This window comes from Stegodyphus dumicola, chromosome X1, assembly GCF_044657685.1.
Source record: "Stegodyphus dumicola isolate Sdum_Otavi_A_Nest chromosome X1, ASM4465768v1".
Taxonomy (NCBI): Eukaryota; Metazoa; Arthropoda; class Arachnida; order Araneae; family Eresidae; genus Stegodyphus; species Stegodyphus dumicola.
Genome location: NC_140780.1, coordinates 24,601,812 through 24,623,662, shown reverse-complemented (window position 1 = coordinate 24,623,662; position 21,851 = coordinate 24,601,812). Strand labels below are relative to the sequence as shown.

General features: G+C 33.0%; 1 protein-coding gene across 2 annotated transcripts in view; it reads right to left on the bottom strand.

The window, feature by feature from the left end:
* The window catches only part of LOC118194578 (cytochrome P450 3A24-like), a 44,809-nt gene extending 29,001 nt beyond the window's left edge, over positions 1–15,808 (bottom strand). For both annotated transcript variants that reach the window (XM_035365743.2, XM_035365744.2), the window contains exons 1-4: positions 15,663–15,808; positions 8,432–8,528; positions 1,974–2,026; positions 523–619 (exon numbers count right to left, since the gene is read on the bottom strand). In XM_035365743.2, the coding sequence (XP_035221634.1) occupies positions 523–619; positions 1,974–2,026; positions 8,432–8,528; positions 15,663–15,709 (294 nt within the window). In that variant the 5' untranslated portion in view covers positions 15,710–15,808. The remainder of the gene's footprint in view (positions 1–522; positions 620–1,973; positions 2,027–8,431; positions 8,529–15,662) is intronic.
* Between the last annotated feature and the right edge of the window lie 6,043 nt (positions 15,809–21,851).

Below are 21,851 nucleotides of genomic sequence, written 5' to 3'. Positions count from 1 at the left end.
TTTCATATATTTTCCTTCACTCTCGTTGAAGCATAACCATTTTAAAAGAATCCAAGTCCCTCTTTACTAAATTTATAAAAACGTTTTGCGATATGTTAAAAAGTCTCTATTTACTTAATTTATGAGAACTATTTTAATAGCCCTTCCTTAATTTATAAGAATTTTTATTATAAAATTTCTTTAATTTAGAAGAAAATTCCCATTTATTTAATTTATAAAAAAAATTACAATGTGTAGTGACGTTTGTAATCGCCCTGATTAAATAACAGATGGAAAATGAAACCGTTTTTGTAAAAGCTAATTGCTATAGTTGTTTCATTAATGCATATTCGAAAACATTGCCTTCGGTATCTTAGGCTTAAATATATTCAGAGCTATACTTGCATATTTTATTTGCCTTCTCAAATTAAATGCAAAATTTGCAGATATAACGTATATACATATATATGGCAAGACACCCATTAATACAAAACATAAACTGTGCAACATGCATGTTACGAACTTAATGAAATTAATACTTACCGGTCTGTTCATAAATTTATGGAAATCAGAAATTTGAATCCTTTTTAGGAGTTCTACATCTGTTATCAGTACAACCGGTTCTGTTCCAAAGTAGTATCTAAATGTAGAACACATAATATTCTAACGTCAAAGAATTAACATTTTTAAGTGCCATTTATATCCAAATACACACAACATAAAAATAGCACTTGTATTATATGCATAACAGATCACTTGTATACTGTGACATGCATTCAGATTCGTCCGCGTATGTTCTAAAAGAAACAAAGTCTATATGTAATTGAATTGAGTTATATGTTTAGGTGGTCCAGGGATACATAAAACTTTGGTGAATAAAATATGACTTTTTGTCCACATGGATATGATATATCCAAATGAACACAAACTAATTATGATCTAAAACTAATACAAGTACATGTTATGTTTCACAAATATGTTACATAACATTAGGAAACATTTAAACTGGTCTCTCTTTTCTGCTTTTATCAAAATTTAAGTTTTCACCTCAGTAACTATGAGAAAGAATTCATATGCTTTAAACCTAACTAGCCCACTGTATTGCTACTGCCAGGTATGCTTTAGTATTGTTGCAAAAATTCTTTACACAGCGTTACTAACTGTAAATGCTTAACTACTGATACTTTAAAAAAATGACATAAAGGTAATTGTCATGAAAAAATGGAACTGCCTCTTTAAAGACATTTCCAGTATGAAAATATATTTGAAGCTTTAAAATTAATTATTTTAAGAGCAAACGAGATATGGAGACGTAATACAAAAGGGATTTAGCCAGTATTATGATAATTTATAATTAATGTAATTATGTAATTATGTAATTCACCATAATTATCGGGAAAATCTCTGCTACTAGTTTCCGTGAAAGAGTGTATTTTATTAACTTGAAGGTAATTTTCTTCCTGTTCACCCTGTACCTTGTTGATGTGCTTAGAAGTGCACACAGTTAACAATAAGAAGGTCAGAAGTTCGATTCTCAAGGAACTCATTGCTGATGTTTCATGCTCCTTGCTTCGAAATAAACTTAATGACTGCACAAACTACAGAATATTAGTCCTAATTTGTTGATTTTAACGGTAAGGAAAGTAGTAATATTGTTTAAAACGCTATATACGAAGCGTGTAGAGATAAAAAGGAGCTTTTGACAATACAGAAAGAATGGAAAGAATCAAATGTATCTAATGTAAAATTATTCTGATATACTCCTTCAACAATATAAACATTATTTTATTAACATCAGTATTATCTTTACTTACTTACATCGAAAGTTTTCCCACATTGCATCTCATTAAGGTAACTAATAATAACCAAATCTCCATTTACGTATGTATCATTAGCATAAAGAAAAACTTATATCAGTAAAAGTTTCTTCTTTAAAGGAGGGGTTATACATTATAGCCTTAGAAGTGACTTGAAGAAAAGATAGTTCAACTTACCCCACTACTTTTCCATACTTTTGGATCCATTCTTTGTGGCACTGTATGGGATTCTAGAAGAAAATGTATAATTTTCGAATAAATATATAATTGCATATTCACCCTTGTTTTACACTCAATGTATTTTTTCTTCACTTTTGTATCAGTTTAAAAATTAATTTTATTAGTAGTAAATTTTTATTATTTATTTTATTACTTTAAAAAAGTTCATGTTAAGATTTTTGATTGACGAATGCAACGAAGGAAATGATTTATAATTTTATAAATGGGTAAAAATCTATTTAACAGTTTTATTATTATAACTTAAATTTGAAAACTATGTTACATTAATAAAGTTTTTTGGTGAAAACAGCTAATACACGGAAAACATTGCATTTTTGCTATAAAAGGTTTTACAATCACAGTACTTGTATTTTATGTTTTATACAGAGATATTTTCATTAACCTTTGTTGCAAACTACGAATATCATTTTACTACTTCAAAATAAGATTAAGGCCCACCAGCGGCCGAGCGGTAAAGTCGCTGAACGCTGGTATTTCGGTCCGAGGTTCGAATCCCGCGAACGGTCTGGCTGCATGGGCGTTTTCGTGGTTTTCCCATTTGTAACGTGTATACGAGTCAGTTTCCCTTAGAAAGTCCTCCACGAAGGCATCCCTCCCCTTAGGCAGATAGCCCTAGTGTGCTTTGCCATAATTAAATACACCACCACCATCAAAGTAAGATTCTTAGCCGCAAATGTGATCGCAACTGATAAATATTGAAAAACCCAAATTTTTTGAGGAATAAGAATAACAAATAAATATGACGACAGCTGAAGATAAAAATTGATAATTTGAAGCAAAATATAAATAGCAACATTTATGTCAGAGATATCGTTTCAGAAACCAGTGAGGTTTATTTGCTACAAAAAAAAAAAAAAAAGGAATATTCGTTCCAATATGGATTAAGTTTTGTTGAGCATAACACAAATATAATCTGACAGTCTTTTAATGTAAGAAGTTAACAAATTTTAATATCAGAAGGATCTAATCTTTCATTTACAAAGAAGGTTCTCAGACTTCCCGATGACAATCTCTAGGAAGCTTCAAGAAGGAATCAAGTAAAGAAACAACAACAAAAAAAGTGTAAAGGTATCCATTTCGCAATTGTTCGCGATCCCTCGTAATAAAGTGTATAAAGGGGTTCGCGTTTGCAATATTTGAAACCATAGATTGGTAGTTGTAAAATATCTGTAAGCTTTGAAGCATTCTTTCCTTAATTGAGATCACGTACTCTAAAGTAGCGCATGTCATACACATATACGTCGTCCCAGGACATGGTAATCTTAAAGGAGATGACAGCGCTGCCAGTAAAGCTAATGCAGGCACTACATTTAGAGAATAATGGCACCGTACTCACTGGAAGACGCGTACTAATGTCACTTTCAGAAAAGAAAAAAGCCAGTATCTAGCTTGGATAGATACTGGCCAATACTAGGCCAGTATCTATCCAAGCTAGATACTGGCCTAGCTAGTTCAAGAATAACATTCCAGAATCTGGAGTACCAACCTAAAGCAGAATCTAAACGGTTGGTTTGCTAGTTATTTGGTTAACTGAATATCGTAAAGCACACTAAGGTTATCTACCTAAGGGCAGGGATGCCTTCGTATAAGACTTTCTAAAGGAAACTGGATCGTATTCATCTTACAGATGGAGAAACCTACAAAAAGCAAACAGGTAGCCAACCTGTTCGCTCGGGTTCGAAACCGAAACCAACTACCAGTACCCAGCAATTTTTAACCACTCGGCTGCTGTTGGGACTGTATCTAAACAAATATGAAGCAATCGCGCAACATGAGTTCGAACTTAGCTTTCCCATTACAACTCTGCCCTGCGCTGGCTGAATCCAAAAGAACAGACACACCAGACCATAGATCTCAGACCCAGATCCATATTCTAGAGGACCCATACAGAGTTTAGATATCCATAGTCCGTGGGACCTCATCCTCGCGGGCGCAACCCCCGCAGTCCCCGCCCGGCTTTTACAAAGCTTTGGGCAGAACTAAAACGTTGCTATGTTTAAACTCTGTCACTTTGCCTCCGGGAACCACTCCATCGACAAAACTACATTGTTGTGGGTGTTCTGTCTACTCTGTCAGTTTCCGCTACGAGACCTGAATGGAGTCAAACCCCGGGGACTCCGCCGACGATTTCCGATCTAGCTCCACCCCAGCAGAAGGAATAGTCACGACAGCACCAGTACGGTCCCTGCCAAGCCTGAACCAACCTGAGTACAATACTCGGGTTCTAGTCCTGTGAAGCCAAATTATGTACCCCCGTAGTTGAGACTGCCTAGGTATAGATCCTAACCAGTGCTTCCTAGGCGTTCGCCTGAATCAACCCCCGGGGGGGGGAATCCAAAAGGACAGATGATACTTTTCATGATTGGAAATTTCTTCCACCATTACTGAGCACTAACAACGTACAGACTCCGAAGCAACAAATTTCGGTAGGGTCTAGTCCGTTAGCCGCAATACACAAATGTTACCGCTCTCTTAACTGCGTCGAGGTGGCTTCCAGAGGAGGAAACAGTAAAGTTTATGTCTGAATAGATGAAGCGCTTAGCGAAGTGAAGGAGATATGTCATAGATTTAAAACTAGGACAGCCAATTTTTTTATCCCACTTCTTTAAATGTCAGTAAAATTTTCAGCTCATTGTTACGAACGTTTTGAATATGACGTTTACATATGCTAGCGGTTTTCTGCCACTTTATACTCTATTGTATCACCTGCGTTAAAAGCCGCGGCAATTTGCTGCACTTTGTTAGGTGTAGTCTTGTATTTTCGAATAGCTTTTGTTGCTTCGAAAAGTGTAAACAACTCCCGCACAAAGCGCTTGTCAATGTATGTTGCAATTAAGTAACTATATATCCGAATAGTGGCTATTTCTTCGTCACCTCCGTTATTAATATTTGTAGCACAATATGAGGATTGCAACCTACTTCGTTAATCGTATTATAGTGTATAATTATTATTCCACAGCATTACTTCTGTTAGCTAGTGACTAATATGGCATACATAATTATCAAACAGGTTTATCAAAAAACTAATTATTTAGATATTGTTACGTTATTTCCTTCCTTCACGTTCGTACGGGGTTCATGTGAATTTGGAGTGAATAACAACGACAGCACTTGATGGAATATCGAAACGCACTTTATTGGCCAGTATTGTCAGGACAGCTCCAAAACACGTTTTTACAGTCGTCGATGAAGTACTATAAACACGCTGACACGATCAGCGACCAGCCTCCAGGTTATCAGGCTATCACGGTGGAGACAGCTTCACAGCAAAGCACTAGAGTACAGCTCCCGGCTCTGCTTAGTCGTTCTCGGAACTCCAGGTACTCTCGAGACTCTCCACGCTACAACTCACGATGCACTCGACGACACACAGAGCACAGCTCCCGACTCTTCGGTTCAGTCGTTCCCGGAGCTCAACACGCTCTTTCGACGATGCACTAATCACGATACACTACGAGACTCTTTCGGTGCACTCGACGACCCACTCGGCACTCGCTGCCCAGCTGTCAACTCGATCGACTCCGCACGGACTGACTGACTCGAGACACACTGACTCGCACTCTAGACGAGGCACACTCTAATTGACTGCGGACCAGCAGGGTTTATATAGCGTTCGGCTTGTGTTTGAGAACATTCTGGGCTAAACCGGCAAGAATTCGTTCCAGAAGGTTCTCCATCCGTCCATGGCATATCGCCTATTTTGTCGCCAAATGGGCGATTTCTTGATAAATGTGGTAACCCTGCCTTCCTTGCTATTTTATGACAACCCTAAAACTGCTTTGCGGGGAAGCTATCCTACTGGGCCTGAACATTTCGTAACACTATTTACATCCAGCTGTATGCTGGGCATCAAACACATCGCTATCACATTTGCTTGCTCTCTCCTACCTGGCGCTTCTCAGATTTTCGCTCTGTAAATGCAGCTTTCTTACAACGCAATCTATTGGTGTGTACACTTATTAGCAGTCTAATATGTCAATGCTCTGAATTATCCTACTCAAGAAACAATTGATACCATACGACACGCATGCTACCTGCCAGTAATACATCTTTTCACACAATGACCTTATAACTCACAGATGCATTATGTTTGCCAAAATTTTCACAGATGCATTTTGTTTATCATTTATGTTTGCCTATAAATATTATGGATGTGTGTACAGTATTTTACATGCTTTATTTTGGAAGTTGCAGGCCATTGCGAAATGCCCTACTTTGCACCTTTTGTTTAGTGCTCATGTTTACTAACGCCTAAACGTTTCGTGGCGATTGTCCTTGGAAGTCCGATAGCTTTCTTGTAAGTAGCAGTGCTCTTATTTATTTTCCCATATTAAAGAAAGATTTCATTTTAAGAGTTTTGAAGAATTTTCTCAGTATTATTTCTGGGTAGTAAACCTGAAATTAAAATATTGCCGTTACAATGAAATTAATGAGCATGTATACGATTAACTCTAATGAAGAATGCAATAATTACAAATTTCAAGCTCTTTTATTGGCATTCAAAGCCTGATCTTGACCAAAAGTCAAACTTGAAACCACACTAGATGAGTCCTAGATCCAAATGGATTAAAATCCAATTCCCCGACCTTCATAAGCTGTGCACGTATATAACTAACCTGATATTAGATTTAAAATGAAACAAGAAATAATTCAATATGTGTCCCTCGTATTATTAGAATGCAAATAGCTTTACGGAATGTTGCGAAAGGTTTTACCATTTATTCTTGTATCTTACAAAATAAGGAAAAGTACAGCAGATTCAATATGCATTGCGTTCGGGATTAATGCCTTACTGGATCCAAAGAATACTATGTATAGCAGTTAAAAAGCTGGAAGATTGGGAGTACTTTTTATTAATTTATTATTCGTCATAAATTTTTAGTAATATAAATAGATTGGATTGGATTATTTAATTACGGCAAAGCACGCGAGGGCTATCTGCCTAAAGGGAGGGATGCCTTCGTGGAGGACTTTCTAAGGGAAACTGGCTCGCATACACGTTACACATGCAGCCAGCCCGTTCGCGGGATTTGAACCTCGGACCGAACTACCAGTGTTCAGCGTCTTTACCGCTCGGCCGCTGGTGGGCTGTAATATAAATAGAAAATGATAAATAGTAATTTATAATAAGGTCTCAAAAAGAAATTTGCGCCCACCAGCAGCGGTAAAGTCGCTGAACGCTGGTAGTTCGGTCCGAGGTTCGAATCCCGCGAACGGGCTGGCTGCATGGGTGTTTTCGTGGTTTTCCCATGTGTAACGTGTATACGAGCCAGTTTCCCTTAAAACGTCCTCCACGAAGGCATCCCTCCCTTTAGGCAGATAGCCCTAGTGTGCTTTGCCATAATTAAATACACACCTTAACACACACCAAAAAGAAATTTGCCTTTGCGAGAGATGCTAAGAGCGATATCGCAACTGGCAAAATACATCGCATTTTTCTTCCGTTTTCCTGGTCACTTTCCTTCAACAAAAACCTAGCATATGTATCAGATATCCCACATGTTTGCTCAAATCTTATTTCTCGGTATAATTTTACCAATTCTTCTCTCATATAAAACCGCTTTTATTAGGTTTTTCATGTTTTGAAGGTTTTCCAAAGTTAGAGAACCATTAAAGAGAAATATTTTTTAAACAACTAATACGGAATTTGGATTTCGCAAACAAATTCAAAATTGGGAAGCTAATATTCTGTTCCAGATTTCCAAAACATTTGTTTTTGATTATGAAGCAAGAAGAGCGTTAAACATGGTTTTCTTTAATTATTTTAATTTTAGGTGCCAAAAGCATTTCCCATGAATTTTAAGCGTAAAATAAATTCAAATTTATCTTGATCTCCTGTTAATAGGCCATGTGAATAACAACAACTAAACAAAATGCTTAAATTCTTATTATATTCATAGAATTGTTTTGGCTTTGAAATCAAAGAATGCAAAGTGTTAGTTTTTAAGTTATCATTTACATATAATTCATAGTAATACAATATAAAATAGAAATTCTTGTGAAGTTAGTTTTCTGGGACACGTAAGAAACTATTGTTGCCTTAGAATCGAATTTTGAGAGCTAGGAATAAAAACCAAAATGTTCATATGCTATATACCTGTAAAATTAGTTCGATGTGTAATTAAGGCCGGATTTAATAAATTGCCATTTCCATTCAATTAAAGCAAAATTCGAAACCTAAAACCAAGGATAAAAATAATTTTGAAAATAATTTTACTGATAGCATATAAAATGAAAAAATGTTTTTTTAAGAATAAAATTTATTTTAAAATTTTTATTACTCTTAAATTTCGAGATAACGTGTGAATTTATGATAGTAATTCATGCTAAATTAAGATCATAATAACTTAATTCAATACTCTAGATGGTGACATAAAGTTGAGAGTCAGACTTACTTTCATTACCATTTCCAACAGATTACCAAATAGAAAATTAGGTTCTGGGCCAGGAATTCCTAATTTTTTTAGAACTGAAAAATTTCTTTTCCTCCAACTACAAAAGAAAAAAAAAAGGATTTTCCTTTGTTTGCAAAGAATGTACTTTCAATAGAACGCTTATCTCTTCTCTGAGTTTATGAAAGATAATAATCATTATTGACCCTGAGATACATAAACATTTTCCTAGACACCACTGGTGATAAAATTTTCCACTTAGAATCCATATTTTTATTTTCAAAATTCCTGATGTTTCATTTATTTCGGAGTTCCGCAAATATTTTCAGGCTTGTACTTTATAAATCAAATTAACTGTTTCTTTCATTCTTCTTTTTTGTGCACTAATTTCAAATACTCTTCTGGTCCGTGAAATAGTACAGACAGTAAAATGTCTTTGCATATTTTGGGCGTATATCATTTTCCCTTTTTCACAACTTTTTCCTCACCTTTTCCCTTTTCATAACTTTTTCTACCTCCATATATTACTTCTTTTACATGCAAAAAATAATTTAAAGTTTTTAACTATTTCACGCACAATTTATTTCTATTAATTATTTATTTAAATAATTTTAAAGATTAAAATTTAAAAAATTTGATTATTTGCGCTAATTTTAAATAGTTTTTTATGGATTCTATCAGTTTATTAATTTTTAGGGTTCAATTTAATAAAATGAAATTTATTCAATTTTACGAAAAGTTTACATCTTCTTTGCATTTCAACTCAGTCCTGACTATTTATTATTTCCTCTTATCATACAACCATAAATCATTCAACTCGACATATTTATTAGGAGCATTCTCAGCAGTTACAAAGATCATGAGAAAAACACTTCACTCAGGTTTTAATTTATTTTTAATTTTCCTTTCAGGTTAACTTATTTGAATTATCGATTCGGTTTTATTATACATTTTCCAATTTTAAGTATATTTTCTTTTTCAATTTATACTCTTTATTACTACTTTTTTGTTTATTACTACTTTTTTTTACTGTTAAGAGTTATCAAATATATATAAAAGGTAAATTTCTAATCAACGTTTCTTCCTTTCACAGCAGTGTTATATACCGTGATATAATGTGTGTTCGCATTTATTATACAGTTATGATCATTATTCATTATAGAGTTTTATATACAAGTTTATACATTTGTTATATATATTTAATTTATATCATTATGTATTATATGATTTTGCTTTTAAAATATATCACAATATATATTTTGAGTTGCTTCCTCAATACGAAAATCTTTTCTGAAATTTTTATATTTAGTAAATATCTTCTTATTAAATTGATTTTTTTTAATTCTAACTTGATTTTTTTTTTTTTTTTTTTGGGTCTGCAAAGGCTTTTGAGCAGTTCTGCTTTATTCTTTGTTTCGAAATTTATTTAGCACATTACTCTTGATTATCCAATGTTTTATCCTGGTTCCTACTCTAGTATTCTTCTTTCAATATTTATTTTTCAATTATTTTAGGATCAAGTCAGAGCGAATTATATGCTGATGATTAATTATATTAAAAACGTTTTTAAAATTGTTACTTTGTTGCGGTTTTAGGCAGTTTGAGTGTTTAATTTTAATTATTTTTAATTGGCATTCTCTATTAATTAATTAATTAATTAATGTTTCAAGAACTCATAATGATCTATCTATAACTCAGAGACGTGGCTTTGTTGAAAATTCTTCGATTCCTCCTTGAAAAAAAGACAAGGAATTTTCAACTATTTTACATATTTTAAATCTTTACTTAAGGATTTTTTACTAATTTTTTTCATTATTTTTGTTTCAATTTGAAAGACCTTTTGTTTTAATTTTGATATATATATTCCCTGTTAGAATGTTGCCTTCTTTCATGACTTAATTCAGATTTAATTATCATCTCTTGTTTACTTAACTAATTTCGATGTATCCTGCGAAACTTTAATAATATATTATCTCATCTGAAATTTATCAACTTTTGTTTATATATATATATATATAATGTATACATATGCATATATGTAATGAAGCAGACATAGATGTAATGATGTAGCAATGTTGAATGCATAGACACTGAGATGCTGATCTTTAATGAAGCACAAACCTGGCAGCCGAGGCAGATTAAATATTCCTTTTTATTTCAGTTAACTTTTCCAAGCACAAATACTTGGCAAGTTAATCGTGCCTGTTCCAGAAAAGTTACACTTTTCATATTGTTTTTCAGAAGATAGGTAATGAACAAATAACAATATTTGCGACAGCGAGGTGGAAGCAAAAGTGCTTCGTGTTCAAGATGAAATCTTAATTCAGAATGAGTTAGTTTTGGTTTAAATGCATTTGATTGGATAATTAATAATGCTATAAAATTATTATTGGCTGCTTGAGTTTTAGCTCCAAGTACGTCATCAGCTTTATGGGAAAGTCATATAATATGGATTAGTCTCGAAATGACACAATTCAGAGATGAGAAATACCCAAATTAAAATTAAGCATTAAGGAGCTATTGCTAATTTAAATTTAAATTGTAATTTATATTTACATACATTTATTTTATATATATGTGTGTGCGTTTGTGTAAATATATATATTTAAACTGGGAAAAATTCAATTTTACATTAAGGTTAGTTTTGGAAATACTATAGTCATTTCGAGGAACTTGGATACAGATCTTATTTCTGCAGTAATATTCTGCGCCATTTTGCGAGAAACAAAAGAATATATAAACTAAATTTAAATAAATAACGAAAAAAAAGGAAGCAATAACTGTAGTGCCGTCTGTTGTGTGAGAGGAATAATAAAAAATGAGATAAGACTCTTTGAGAAGAACAGGATTGCAACTAAAAGGAAGCTACAAATGTTTTTTTTCTTTTTTATTACTTATTAATTTCTATTTGTTCTATTTATGTATTGCATATTATGCATAAGGCCTAAGGCGATGAGAAGAACAATTTTTGCCTCTTGGACATGATAAAATATGTGGACTTGATCTGATGTTCTTGTTACATAAGTAAGATAAGTCACAACAAAAAATAATGCATTTATGACTGAATGACTCATTATATTTTTGTTCTTTGAAGAAGAAATATACAGGGTGTATCAGTACAGCATTTATAGACTTTCAGGAGAGATAGAGTACACTTAGATTGAGATAGAGTACACTTAATTTGGGTATTTCTCATCTCTATTTTAAAATTAGTAATAACATTTTCTGAACTGTGTCATTTCGAGACTAATCCATATTATATGACTTTCCCATAAAACTGGTGACGTACTTGGAGCTAAAACTCAAACAGCCAATAATAATTTTATAGTATTATTAATTATCCAATCAAATGCATTTAAACCGAAACTAACTCATTCTGAATTAAGATTTCATCTTGAACACGAAGCACTTTTGCTTCCACCTCGCTGTCGCAAATATTGTTGTTTGTTCATTACCTATCTTCTGCAAAACAATATGAAAAGTATAACTTTTCTGGAACAGGCACGATTAACTTGCCAAGTATTTGTGCTTGGAAAAGTTAACTGAAATAAAAAGGAACATTTAATCTGCCTCGGCTGCCAGGTTTGTGATTAATTAAAGATCAGCATTTCAGTGTCTATGCATTCAACATTGCTACATCATTACATCTATGTCTGCTTCATTACATATATGCATATGTATACATTTAATATATATATATATATATATATAAACAAAAGTTGATAAATTTCACATGAGATAATATATTATTAAAGTCTCGCAGGATACATCGAAATTAGGTTAAGTAAACAAGAGATGATGATTAAATCTGAATTAAGTCATGAAAGAAGGCAACATTCTAACAGGGAATACAGATATTAAAATTAAAACAAAAGGTCTTTCAAATTGAAACAGAAATAATGCAAAAAATCACACAGCAATGCATAGTCAGAAACGATTTCATAGTGCGGTAGCGATGACACAAAAAGCAAAAAAGGAAGGACGCAAACAGTGAGACAAGACATGTTTTCTTATATTTAGTACAGAGAAACCTACGAATAAGAACAAAAACAAACAACGATCGTCATTAAAGAAGGTGTTCGAAATTACGACCCCGGACCGTGATGCAGGCCTCACATCTCCGCATGGAAGATCTGCATCACGAATAAAAGATGCATGACGCTCGGTTCCTGCGTCACGGTCCGGGTCTTAATTTCGAACACATTCTTTGATGATAATCATTGTATCTTTATTTTGTTTTATCTTTGCTTTTGCACTCCGAGTATTATTCAAGCTCTCTCACCCCGTTCGTGTCCTTTCTTTCTTAACTTTTGTGTCTTCGCTACCGCGCCAGGAAAGAGTTTCCGACCATGCATTCTTATGTGATTTCCCATCATCTAGGTGTACTCTATCTCTCCTGAAAATTTGTCAACGCTGTACTGGTGCACCTAGTATGCGTTAGCTTGATATGCTTAATTTTCTCTAACACCAGTCTATGATTGTAATGTAAGTACAGTAAGACCCCACTTAACGCGGGGGATAAGTTCCATCAAAGTAGAGCGTAATGCGAAACAGCGCTAAACGAGGCTATCTTAACATGCAAAACATGGGGTTAGGGAAGGATGGATAGAAAATTGGTTAGGTTATAAGGATTATGATAATTTTATTAACAGTTAAATTTTAAGTTCCTTTCCTCTCACTACTTCCTGCCAGAACGTAGTTTCGTAATCTTTCTGAATATTTAATGAGAAGGAGAGGTATTTAAACCGCGAAGTTACTTACAGAGTTAGAGAGAATCAGAGTTTCTGATTTACGCGAGTCTGCCTTTTGGCTACTCTCTCTCTCAAAGCTGTTGTTACGCTCGGACTTATTCAGATAGAGTCGATAGAGTTAAGGGGCTAACTCGATTAGAATCTTGATAGCTTCGGCTATATTTCTTTAGTTAATCTTAGTTTTAGTTAAATTTTTAGTCTCTTAAGTTCAAGCCCGAGTGTCGGCTTTGATTGTACACTCCAAGACGGAGCTTTGTTAAATCTTATTGGAATAATAAAGGGTTAGTTACCCTTCCATCTTGTTGTTTCTTGTGACACGAACTTAAGCGATTATTCGCTAACTAGTTCTTAAGATTCGTCACTTTCTACAGTAACTGAGAATTACACTACTGAAAATCTTACAAGGTATTAAATTTAATAATTTTTAAATAAAAATAAAACCAAACATTTATTTCTTACAAAAATAAAAATAATATAAAGGAATATAAAAACAAATAAAATTCTCAGTCAGTCAGATCATTCAGTCTATTCAGTGTTTCCAATTTTCTGCCTTTTGTCAAGAAGGCATTATAATAGATTGGCTTAATGGCATATTGCGTTCAATTTCGTCGTCAATCCATATAAACAGTCGTTTTTCCATTTCCTCTATCACGCTATTTCTAGAACGGGTAATTATAGTTGCAAAGCTTGACGTAGTTGCAGTTGCCGATGACAGTATTTTTTCTTTATTCTTAAGAATTGTCCTTATTGTTGAAGTTGCCAAATTCAATGCAGCACTAATTTGAGATTGACGTTCAGCAGAATCTAATCTTCTAATCACTTGCATTTTAGTTTCCAGTGAAATGCTTTTTCTGGTTGCTTTCTTTTCTTGTGTTTTACTCGTATTATCACCCATGATAAAAACAAAGATCATAATATTTGTCACTGTATTAATCGTTGTAGTATTATAGAAATTTATACTTACATTAATGTCAACAAATGTTTCAAATGATAAAAATGCCTCCGTACAGCACCGCACCAAACAAGAAACACAACTACACTGTCTCGGATATGTTATTTGGAAACTTAGCGCTGCGCACAATTTCGGGAAATCCCCGTAGCGCTGCGAGCAATTTCGAGGAATCCCGGGTTGAAATAAAAGAGCGCTAAACCGAAACAGCGCTAAACGAAACAGCGTTAAGCGGGGTCTTACTGTAGTTTACATTGAATAATTGTTGGGTATGACAAACAGAAATTATCTCATTCTTATCGACAGAAACACATTTCCTTTCTATTCCTATTTTTATTTAAAAAAATCTTCTTTGCAGTTCCAATTTATGTTCAAAGAAAGGATTTTGGATGCCGCTTGGCAGTAAGAGATGTTATACTGAAAGTTTCTCAGCAGAAGAGCGCTATAACATGCAATTCAAAACTGAAGAGGTATTTTGTTTTTTGAAATGAAAGGAAATACGATTAGTTTCAATCTCAACAATGTACATTTGCTAAGATTGAAATATTTGAAATAAGCGCAAACTTTAGCTTTAACTTGAGGTCTAATCAATTAAGCTACTAATGATCAATTATTAACCACTTTATCAACTACGGTACTTAAATTTTCCTTCATATTTATAAGTATTATAACAAACTGTGTGCATATACAAATCATATTTTGTTTAAATCCAAGTAATCTTCTGAAATATTCATTACTCACGACACGTTTTATTAGACAAATTTCGGCAACTATGCTATAGTACGTTTTCGCGCCCGCAATTTTAGTAAAGGCATAATTTATCAAACACTACAACTTGTTTATAATTCATGAAAAATTTTATGTTTGTTGAAGAAATACGGAAATAAAATGCCTTTGAAAAATAAATTACAAAATGGTAACAAAATTTATAGATATATTTTGTAAACATTAAGCATCATAATAAGTACATAATATTATGAAAAAAGAAAAAGTTCTAGATACCTAGTAATTCACAGAATTATAAGTATTTAAAATGTGTCTACTGTTTCCAATTATTTTTCCGTTATTTCTAGTTTGCGAAATTCTCGCTGAAGAGCAAACGTGCATCAAAGTCGTTCCGAACTTGGAACTATTTCTATCTTCTCTTGTATTGCGGATTAATTAATACATGGACGTAAATAACCTCTTCTTATAAGTCAAGCACTAAAGTACTCTCTTTCGAGTGCTGAAATACCGTGTAACTTATAAAAATATAAGCGCGAAAATGTCCATATTCTTTTACTATTAAATTCAATATGAATATAATTTTCTCAACTTATATTCAAAGTTGAGAAAATTATATTCATATCAAATGCTGATTCACCAGCATACAAAATGAAGTATTAATTTATATCTAGCTGCTTTTTGTCAAATTACCTCAAATGCTTTGCTCAAATTACCTATATGATAAAACAAGTGATACTGCGTTTCCTGTACCTTAAGATATTTAAACTATAAAACTTAAATTTCTACAATTTTATGAATCGGTACTTACAATATCCACAGAACTAAAGCGATGGCAAAAAATGTGAGCGCCCACATGTCTGAACGTGTTAAACGAACCAGTGTGAATGAATTTTATTTTCGTATTCAGCCTTAAATAATAAAATAATGAGCTGTGAGTTTGCGCGGAATACGCATCAGAATTATCTTTGGCTTTATCCGTTCACGTTTTGCTATCATTGTTGAAATCACAGCAACGCAGCAAATTTCATATCTAGATAATGAATCTGAGAACTGTTTTCATGTTTACAAGTGATAGAGATCAGATACCGGAAAACAGTAATGTGTTTCTGGAAAGTATTCACTCAACTTAATGATGTAAGGGAACTGACGTCAGTGTGAACATCAAAGAGATTAAATAAGAATGCTTCTGGTAGAAAAATATTTGTTTCGGGATAGAGAAGTAACGGTTGCGTGTCTCATTCAAGGCAAATAACAATAATTCAAGGTAATAACGTTTTTACAAATTTAATAGTGCAGTTAAGACAGCTTCTGATGTTAAATAAGGATTCCAGTAGTTTAAAAAAAAATTGGAATTATTTCCTAGCATCAAAAAACAAAAAAGGGGAACTGAAAAAAAGCTTCCATATTAGGAAATGCAACTGAATAAATGATCTGAGAGCGTCATAATTGTACTTTTCATGTGACATGAGAATTAACATGCAGTTTTGAAACCCAACCTATATTAACTTCCTCGCAATTTTATTTTTAATGTTATAAGGTATTTCTCCCGCCTTCTTAGAATGCTTTCGGGGTGTAGTGGTCTGCATGTTCGGGGAGTATTTGGAGAGGTCCGTGGTTCGATTCCCGGCGAGGGCATTGCTCATTTTCCATCTCACCTGCTTCGAAATAACCTAATGTTCTTACTAAACTGTTGTAATATAGAATGGAAATTTAAATGCCAAAATAAACTAATTTAATTTTTTATTGTTCTATTGACGCGAAAGTTTGACCTTAACATTCTGAAGCCACAGTTTGTTTTTTCAAAGGAGATAAAATTTATAAATTGTTCACAGTAAATGCTAATGATCCAAAAGTTTGAATTTTTATTTTTTTTCAATAAGGACTTAAATAATTGCCAACATCCCCGTTATGCTCTGATTATAGTAACTTTCAGTATCAGAAGTTCTAAAACTAATAAGCTCGGTAGGTTAATTTATTTGCAGCCTTTTATTTAAGTAACAAATGAGTTTTATACTACAAAAATGTATGTCTTTATATGTGATAGTAGAAGACCATGTGTTAAATTGTTAAATTTTATTATTAATTTAAAAATATGTTATGAAAAGTAAGAACTGAAAAGGTACTCAGGTAATCTTTACCTGAAAATTCTAAATTTCAGTTAATCGACATCTTTCGAAAGGGAAATTTAAATCTATTGCAGCGATTCCCAAGCGGTGGTACGCATGAGAAAACTAGATGGTACTCAAAGAAACAAAGTATTTTTTACTATTAAATTCAAAAATTAAATACCCCAACATCCTGTTAAAGTTTTTCTCTAACACTCGTAAATTTATGCGATGTTCAAGGTCAATAACCGCTCATAGACTTAAGCAAAATAATCCGATTTTATTTTCACAAATATTCTCTTAGCCATAGACATAACAAAATTTGTCATAAATGATGTTTTTTAAAAGGAGTACTAGAAATTGATGTTATATTTAATAGGAAAAAAGCTCCTATAAAAAGATAATAGTATCTCATAACTTTTGTAGAGTTGATCGAACTATTAACATGTCTTACACTTTATGCGGCCACCATTCCCGGGCTCATATTGCTCTATTACCAATTAGAATCACTTTTTTTTTTCGTCGATTACTTTCGTCTAATAGGTATTTTGTCTTCTTGTTGCTTTGTATTCCTTACTTTTATACGACATTTGAGAACATCTTTGTCTGTTTTTAAAGAACTCGTTATATATTTAGCATTTAAATACTTGTAAAAAAATTATAAAAACAAACCTAGATTTTTCAAAATGGAAAAATAGGTTGGACTAAGCGGAAAAGTTATGATTCACAGGTGATGGATCCAGGACAATCGATGTCAGCACTAAGAATTTTGAAAAAAAATTGTTTATGGAAAATATAATGAAAGTTATTTATCATTCGCGTCTACTTAGAATGGAGATGAAATGGACCCTTATCCCCAATGTGTTCTTTGCCGTGAACTACTATCCAATCAAAGTAAAACCATCATTTCTTAAAAGACATCTTGAATCTAAGCATGCCAATTTAAAGGATAAATCTGAACAATATTTTAAGAGGAAATTATCGGAGTTCAAAAATAGTAAACAAGTAATGAAAGGTTTTGTTGGTTCAATGAAAAGCCTTTGAAAGTAGTAAGCCCAAGAATTTGTAAGCCTGGGCAGGCTCACACCATTGGACAAAAACCTTATATGATTCCAAAGCAGTCAGTCATGTCGGAGCTACCCCTGTGATATAAAATCATATGGGGGGTAGATGCTTGCATAAGGCTTGCTGAGTACTGACTTCTGAATTAATTGCTTTGTATCATGCCCTTTCATACATATTTTACTTACGCCAGAAAAAGGTCATAATTTATACGGACTCGTATAGTGCGATGAAAGCTTTAGAAACGTACTCTGACACTCATAACTCTGTAGTTTCGAAGTTCTAAAAGCTAAATTTAAATTTATGGTGCTGTGAATATCAGATTTTATACAGCTAAATACCTGGACATATGAGAAATAAAGGAAATGAGCTGGCAGACATCACAACAAGTTTGCTGTTGATGTATGCAGCCAGCTTGTTCCATTTAGAGATATCCGCAAGGTCACCAATAGGAAGATCCTAAATAAGTGGCAGCTACTATGGAATGCTTAGTTGGATGACAAGTTTAAATGTTTAAAACTGGAATTTTGAGACACAACCTGAAGCCGGAAAAAGAAGGTTCTTGTAACTTTCTTAGAATAAGTCCTTGTCAAGCTACACATTATTACTTTCTGAAAGCAGAGATCCAAAATACTTGTTCAAAGTATAATGCTATTTTATCAGTTCGCCATATTCTAATAGACTACTCATATTTTAAGGAAGATCATTTTCAATTTTTTAATGCCTACTACGTTCCTCTTTACCTCTTGATCGGGAAAGAGGTGAATGTTAACTTGCTTTCATATTTAAAAGAGATTGAGTTTTATCACTTAATTTGATTTGCTTTACAGTTATTTAGGTGTTCTGTATATTTTAAAGTGTGATATGTAACTTGCTTTTATTTGATTTTCCTCTTCCCATTCATCGTTAAATTTTCAGTCATTCTGCTTATTAGTCCTTCTTATCATTATCATGAACATACTTTAATTCTATTTTAATCTATATCTGTACATATTCGAAATTGAAAACGCTCACCGTCCGTCTGGCGCATTATAACCTTTATGGTTAAGTGCTCTGAAGCTAATAACCTACTTACCATTTAGAAAATCTGTCATTAGGTCATTAGGTTATTTTGAATCTGGAAATGTGAAAAATGTGCAATGCCCTCCCCGGAACTCGAACCTCGACCTCTCGAATACGCGCCGAGTGTGCTACCGTTACACCACGAAGGCATGCAATAAGGAGAGAGGAAATACCTTATAAATCCTTCTCCTTATTCAGATTTTTTGATATTTCTCAGTAAGGTTTTTCAATATGCTGCAATTCCGTTTCATTCTTAGAAGCACAGTTTGTATTTAATAAAAACTGCATTTTATCTTTTAATGATTTCTACAGCATATTTTTATTTAATGTCTTCCCCAATTTTATCACTTCTTGTATACTTCCAAAATGTTCTAATGGAGCATCAGATAATAAAAGCAGTGAGATTAGAAACAAAGACATAAAATGACACAATGTTTTCTGCATTTGCTGAATCATGTATTTATAAGATAAAATAAATTTATCTCTTCATTTTAGTTAGATGTGTCCTGGAATAATGAGAGTTTCGCAAATTTTAAGAAATTTTCTTAAATAATACAAGCCCGGAAACTAAATGACAAGCAGTTAAGTAGATGATGCTTATTTATATATTTTATTTCTTTATTGATATTCTCTATTTTTTTCTTTGTAAATGTTCATGAGAATTATATACATAGATGCTATTAGAGCACAAAACCTGATCTGCATTTAATATTATTGACAAGTTGGGTACGCATCTAAAAAGTGGCACTTTTTTAACGCCAATTAAAGACTATAACTAAATAAGCTTTGAAAAATATATTACTTTCTTCTTTCGAAACGGATAGAAAATGAATTTCATTAATTATACACAATTGAAAATCTTAGTTAAAAAGACATTTCAAAATTATGCCAATTTGGAAGCTTAAGAGAAACTCAATTGAAATATTCAATATTCAGATGCAAATTGCATATAATTCCAGTTATAATACCATATTCATATAAAACAAGAAGTGTTGTTCGTACTGGGAAACAATCTATTAAAAGATGTTTTAAAGCACTGTCTATGAGATGCGTTCTTAAGGAAGTAGTAAAGTAGAATTTTTAGAATGTGTATTGTTGAATTCAAGGGTAAAAAAAAATAAAGAGTATTAAAAGAATTATTTCCCTACATTTTATAATAATTCAATTACAAGTTTTAAAACATTAACAAATTCCCTTCCCTCTCAGAAATACTCAAAAGTTGAAATACATGGGAATCAGAAATTAGCAACAATACTTAACGTAGTTAGCTATTAAAAGGTGCTCTACTTTAATGAACCAAACAGAGCATTTTTTTACAGAGTTACTATGTTTTCTGATTTGATGCCTCAGAAGCTGAAAATCATTTCATATTTGAGAAAGTATTTCAGAGGCTCCAAAAGGTCAGAAAACAAATGATGTGAGATTTTAATATTAATAACACAGTAAACTTAGTAATCCTTAACCAAATAAAATCGAGTTACCTTAAAATGTCTTTCTAATGCAATTAGCGAAAACTAGTGAAACCATTTCATTCAAATTAAAACTGTTCTGAGAGGGCAAAAAGTATAGCATTTAATTCCGTTAGGAATGAAATGTTCTTTAAAAATGTATTCTTGCACATAGTTAAGACTTAGCACATAGTTAAATATTGTAGAAAAAGAAAATATATACATTTATGCTTATATTTGCAACGTGATTACAAAAGTGTTTCTTCCGATGATGTCAAAACCTATTGATGTTAATGGCAAGTCACTGAATATTTTGCTTACCAAGAGTAGAAGGGGGTCACTGCTTCAAGGGAGCCCGTATGGGAAAAACCAGTTCTCTACTCTTTCCTACCTCCATGAATTAATGTATACCGTTATACATTGACAACTTTAGGCGCAACCTTATTTTCTTTATGCATTAACATTTGGATTATGCGTGCGAATTCAAAGGAAATCGCGTTTCGTCTTTGAACCTGATACGACTGAAAGTCAATATGCTGCACGTTCCACCGATGAAACATAAGTATATTTTTACTGTGATGTTAAGACTTCGTGATGTGGTGTGGACTTCGTTCTATTCGCTTAATTCAAGTCTTTTGTTAAATGCTTTTTAATACTGTGTCGTGGCACTACTCGTCCAGGAGATACAAAGATTTTGCTCGGGAAATTGCAGGTAGTGCTGCTTTCATTGGACTTCTAGTAGATATCACTATCATCCGAACCACACAAAAGCCTATACTCGTAATAGTGGAGCTGTTCAACGGTGGACTTTATTCTATTCGTTTAATTCAATTCTTTTGTTAAATGCCTTTTAATATTGTCTCGTGACACTAATGTCCAGAAGATTTTGCTCGGCAAATTGCAAGTAATGCTGCTTTCAGTTGGACTTCTGGTAGGTCTCACTATCATCCGAACTACGTAAAAACATGTAATAGTGGAGCTGTTCTCTGGAAGATTCAAATGCCCTTTCGAAAGCACTGACAGCAACATCATCTGATTGAGCCACTATTTCATTTTACGTGACTCGGCGAATTGACGAACCCATTCCTTTTGGGCTAATGTGTAGTTGGTATATTTTTGCTTTGTAACCATGCATTTGAATAACATGCGTTAAATTACTTTTTCTTCTAGGAAAAGAAGGATAGGAAATAAAAATGAAGAAAGAAAGAAAAGCCGAAAGCAATCTAACAAGATAAAGCAAAGTTTGACCACGTATGTGTTTCTAAAAAGTGTGAACCACGAGTACGATATCATGAAATGAATTATACTTACAATTCAAAA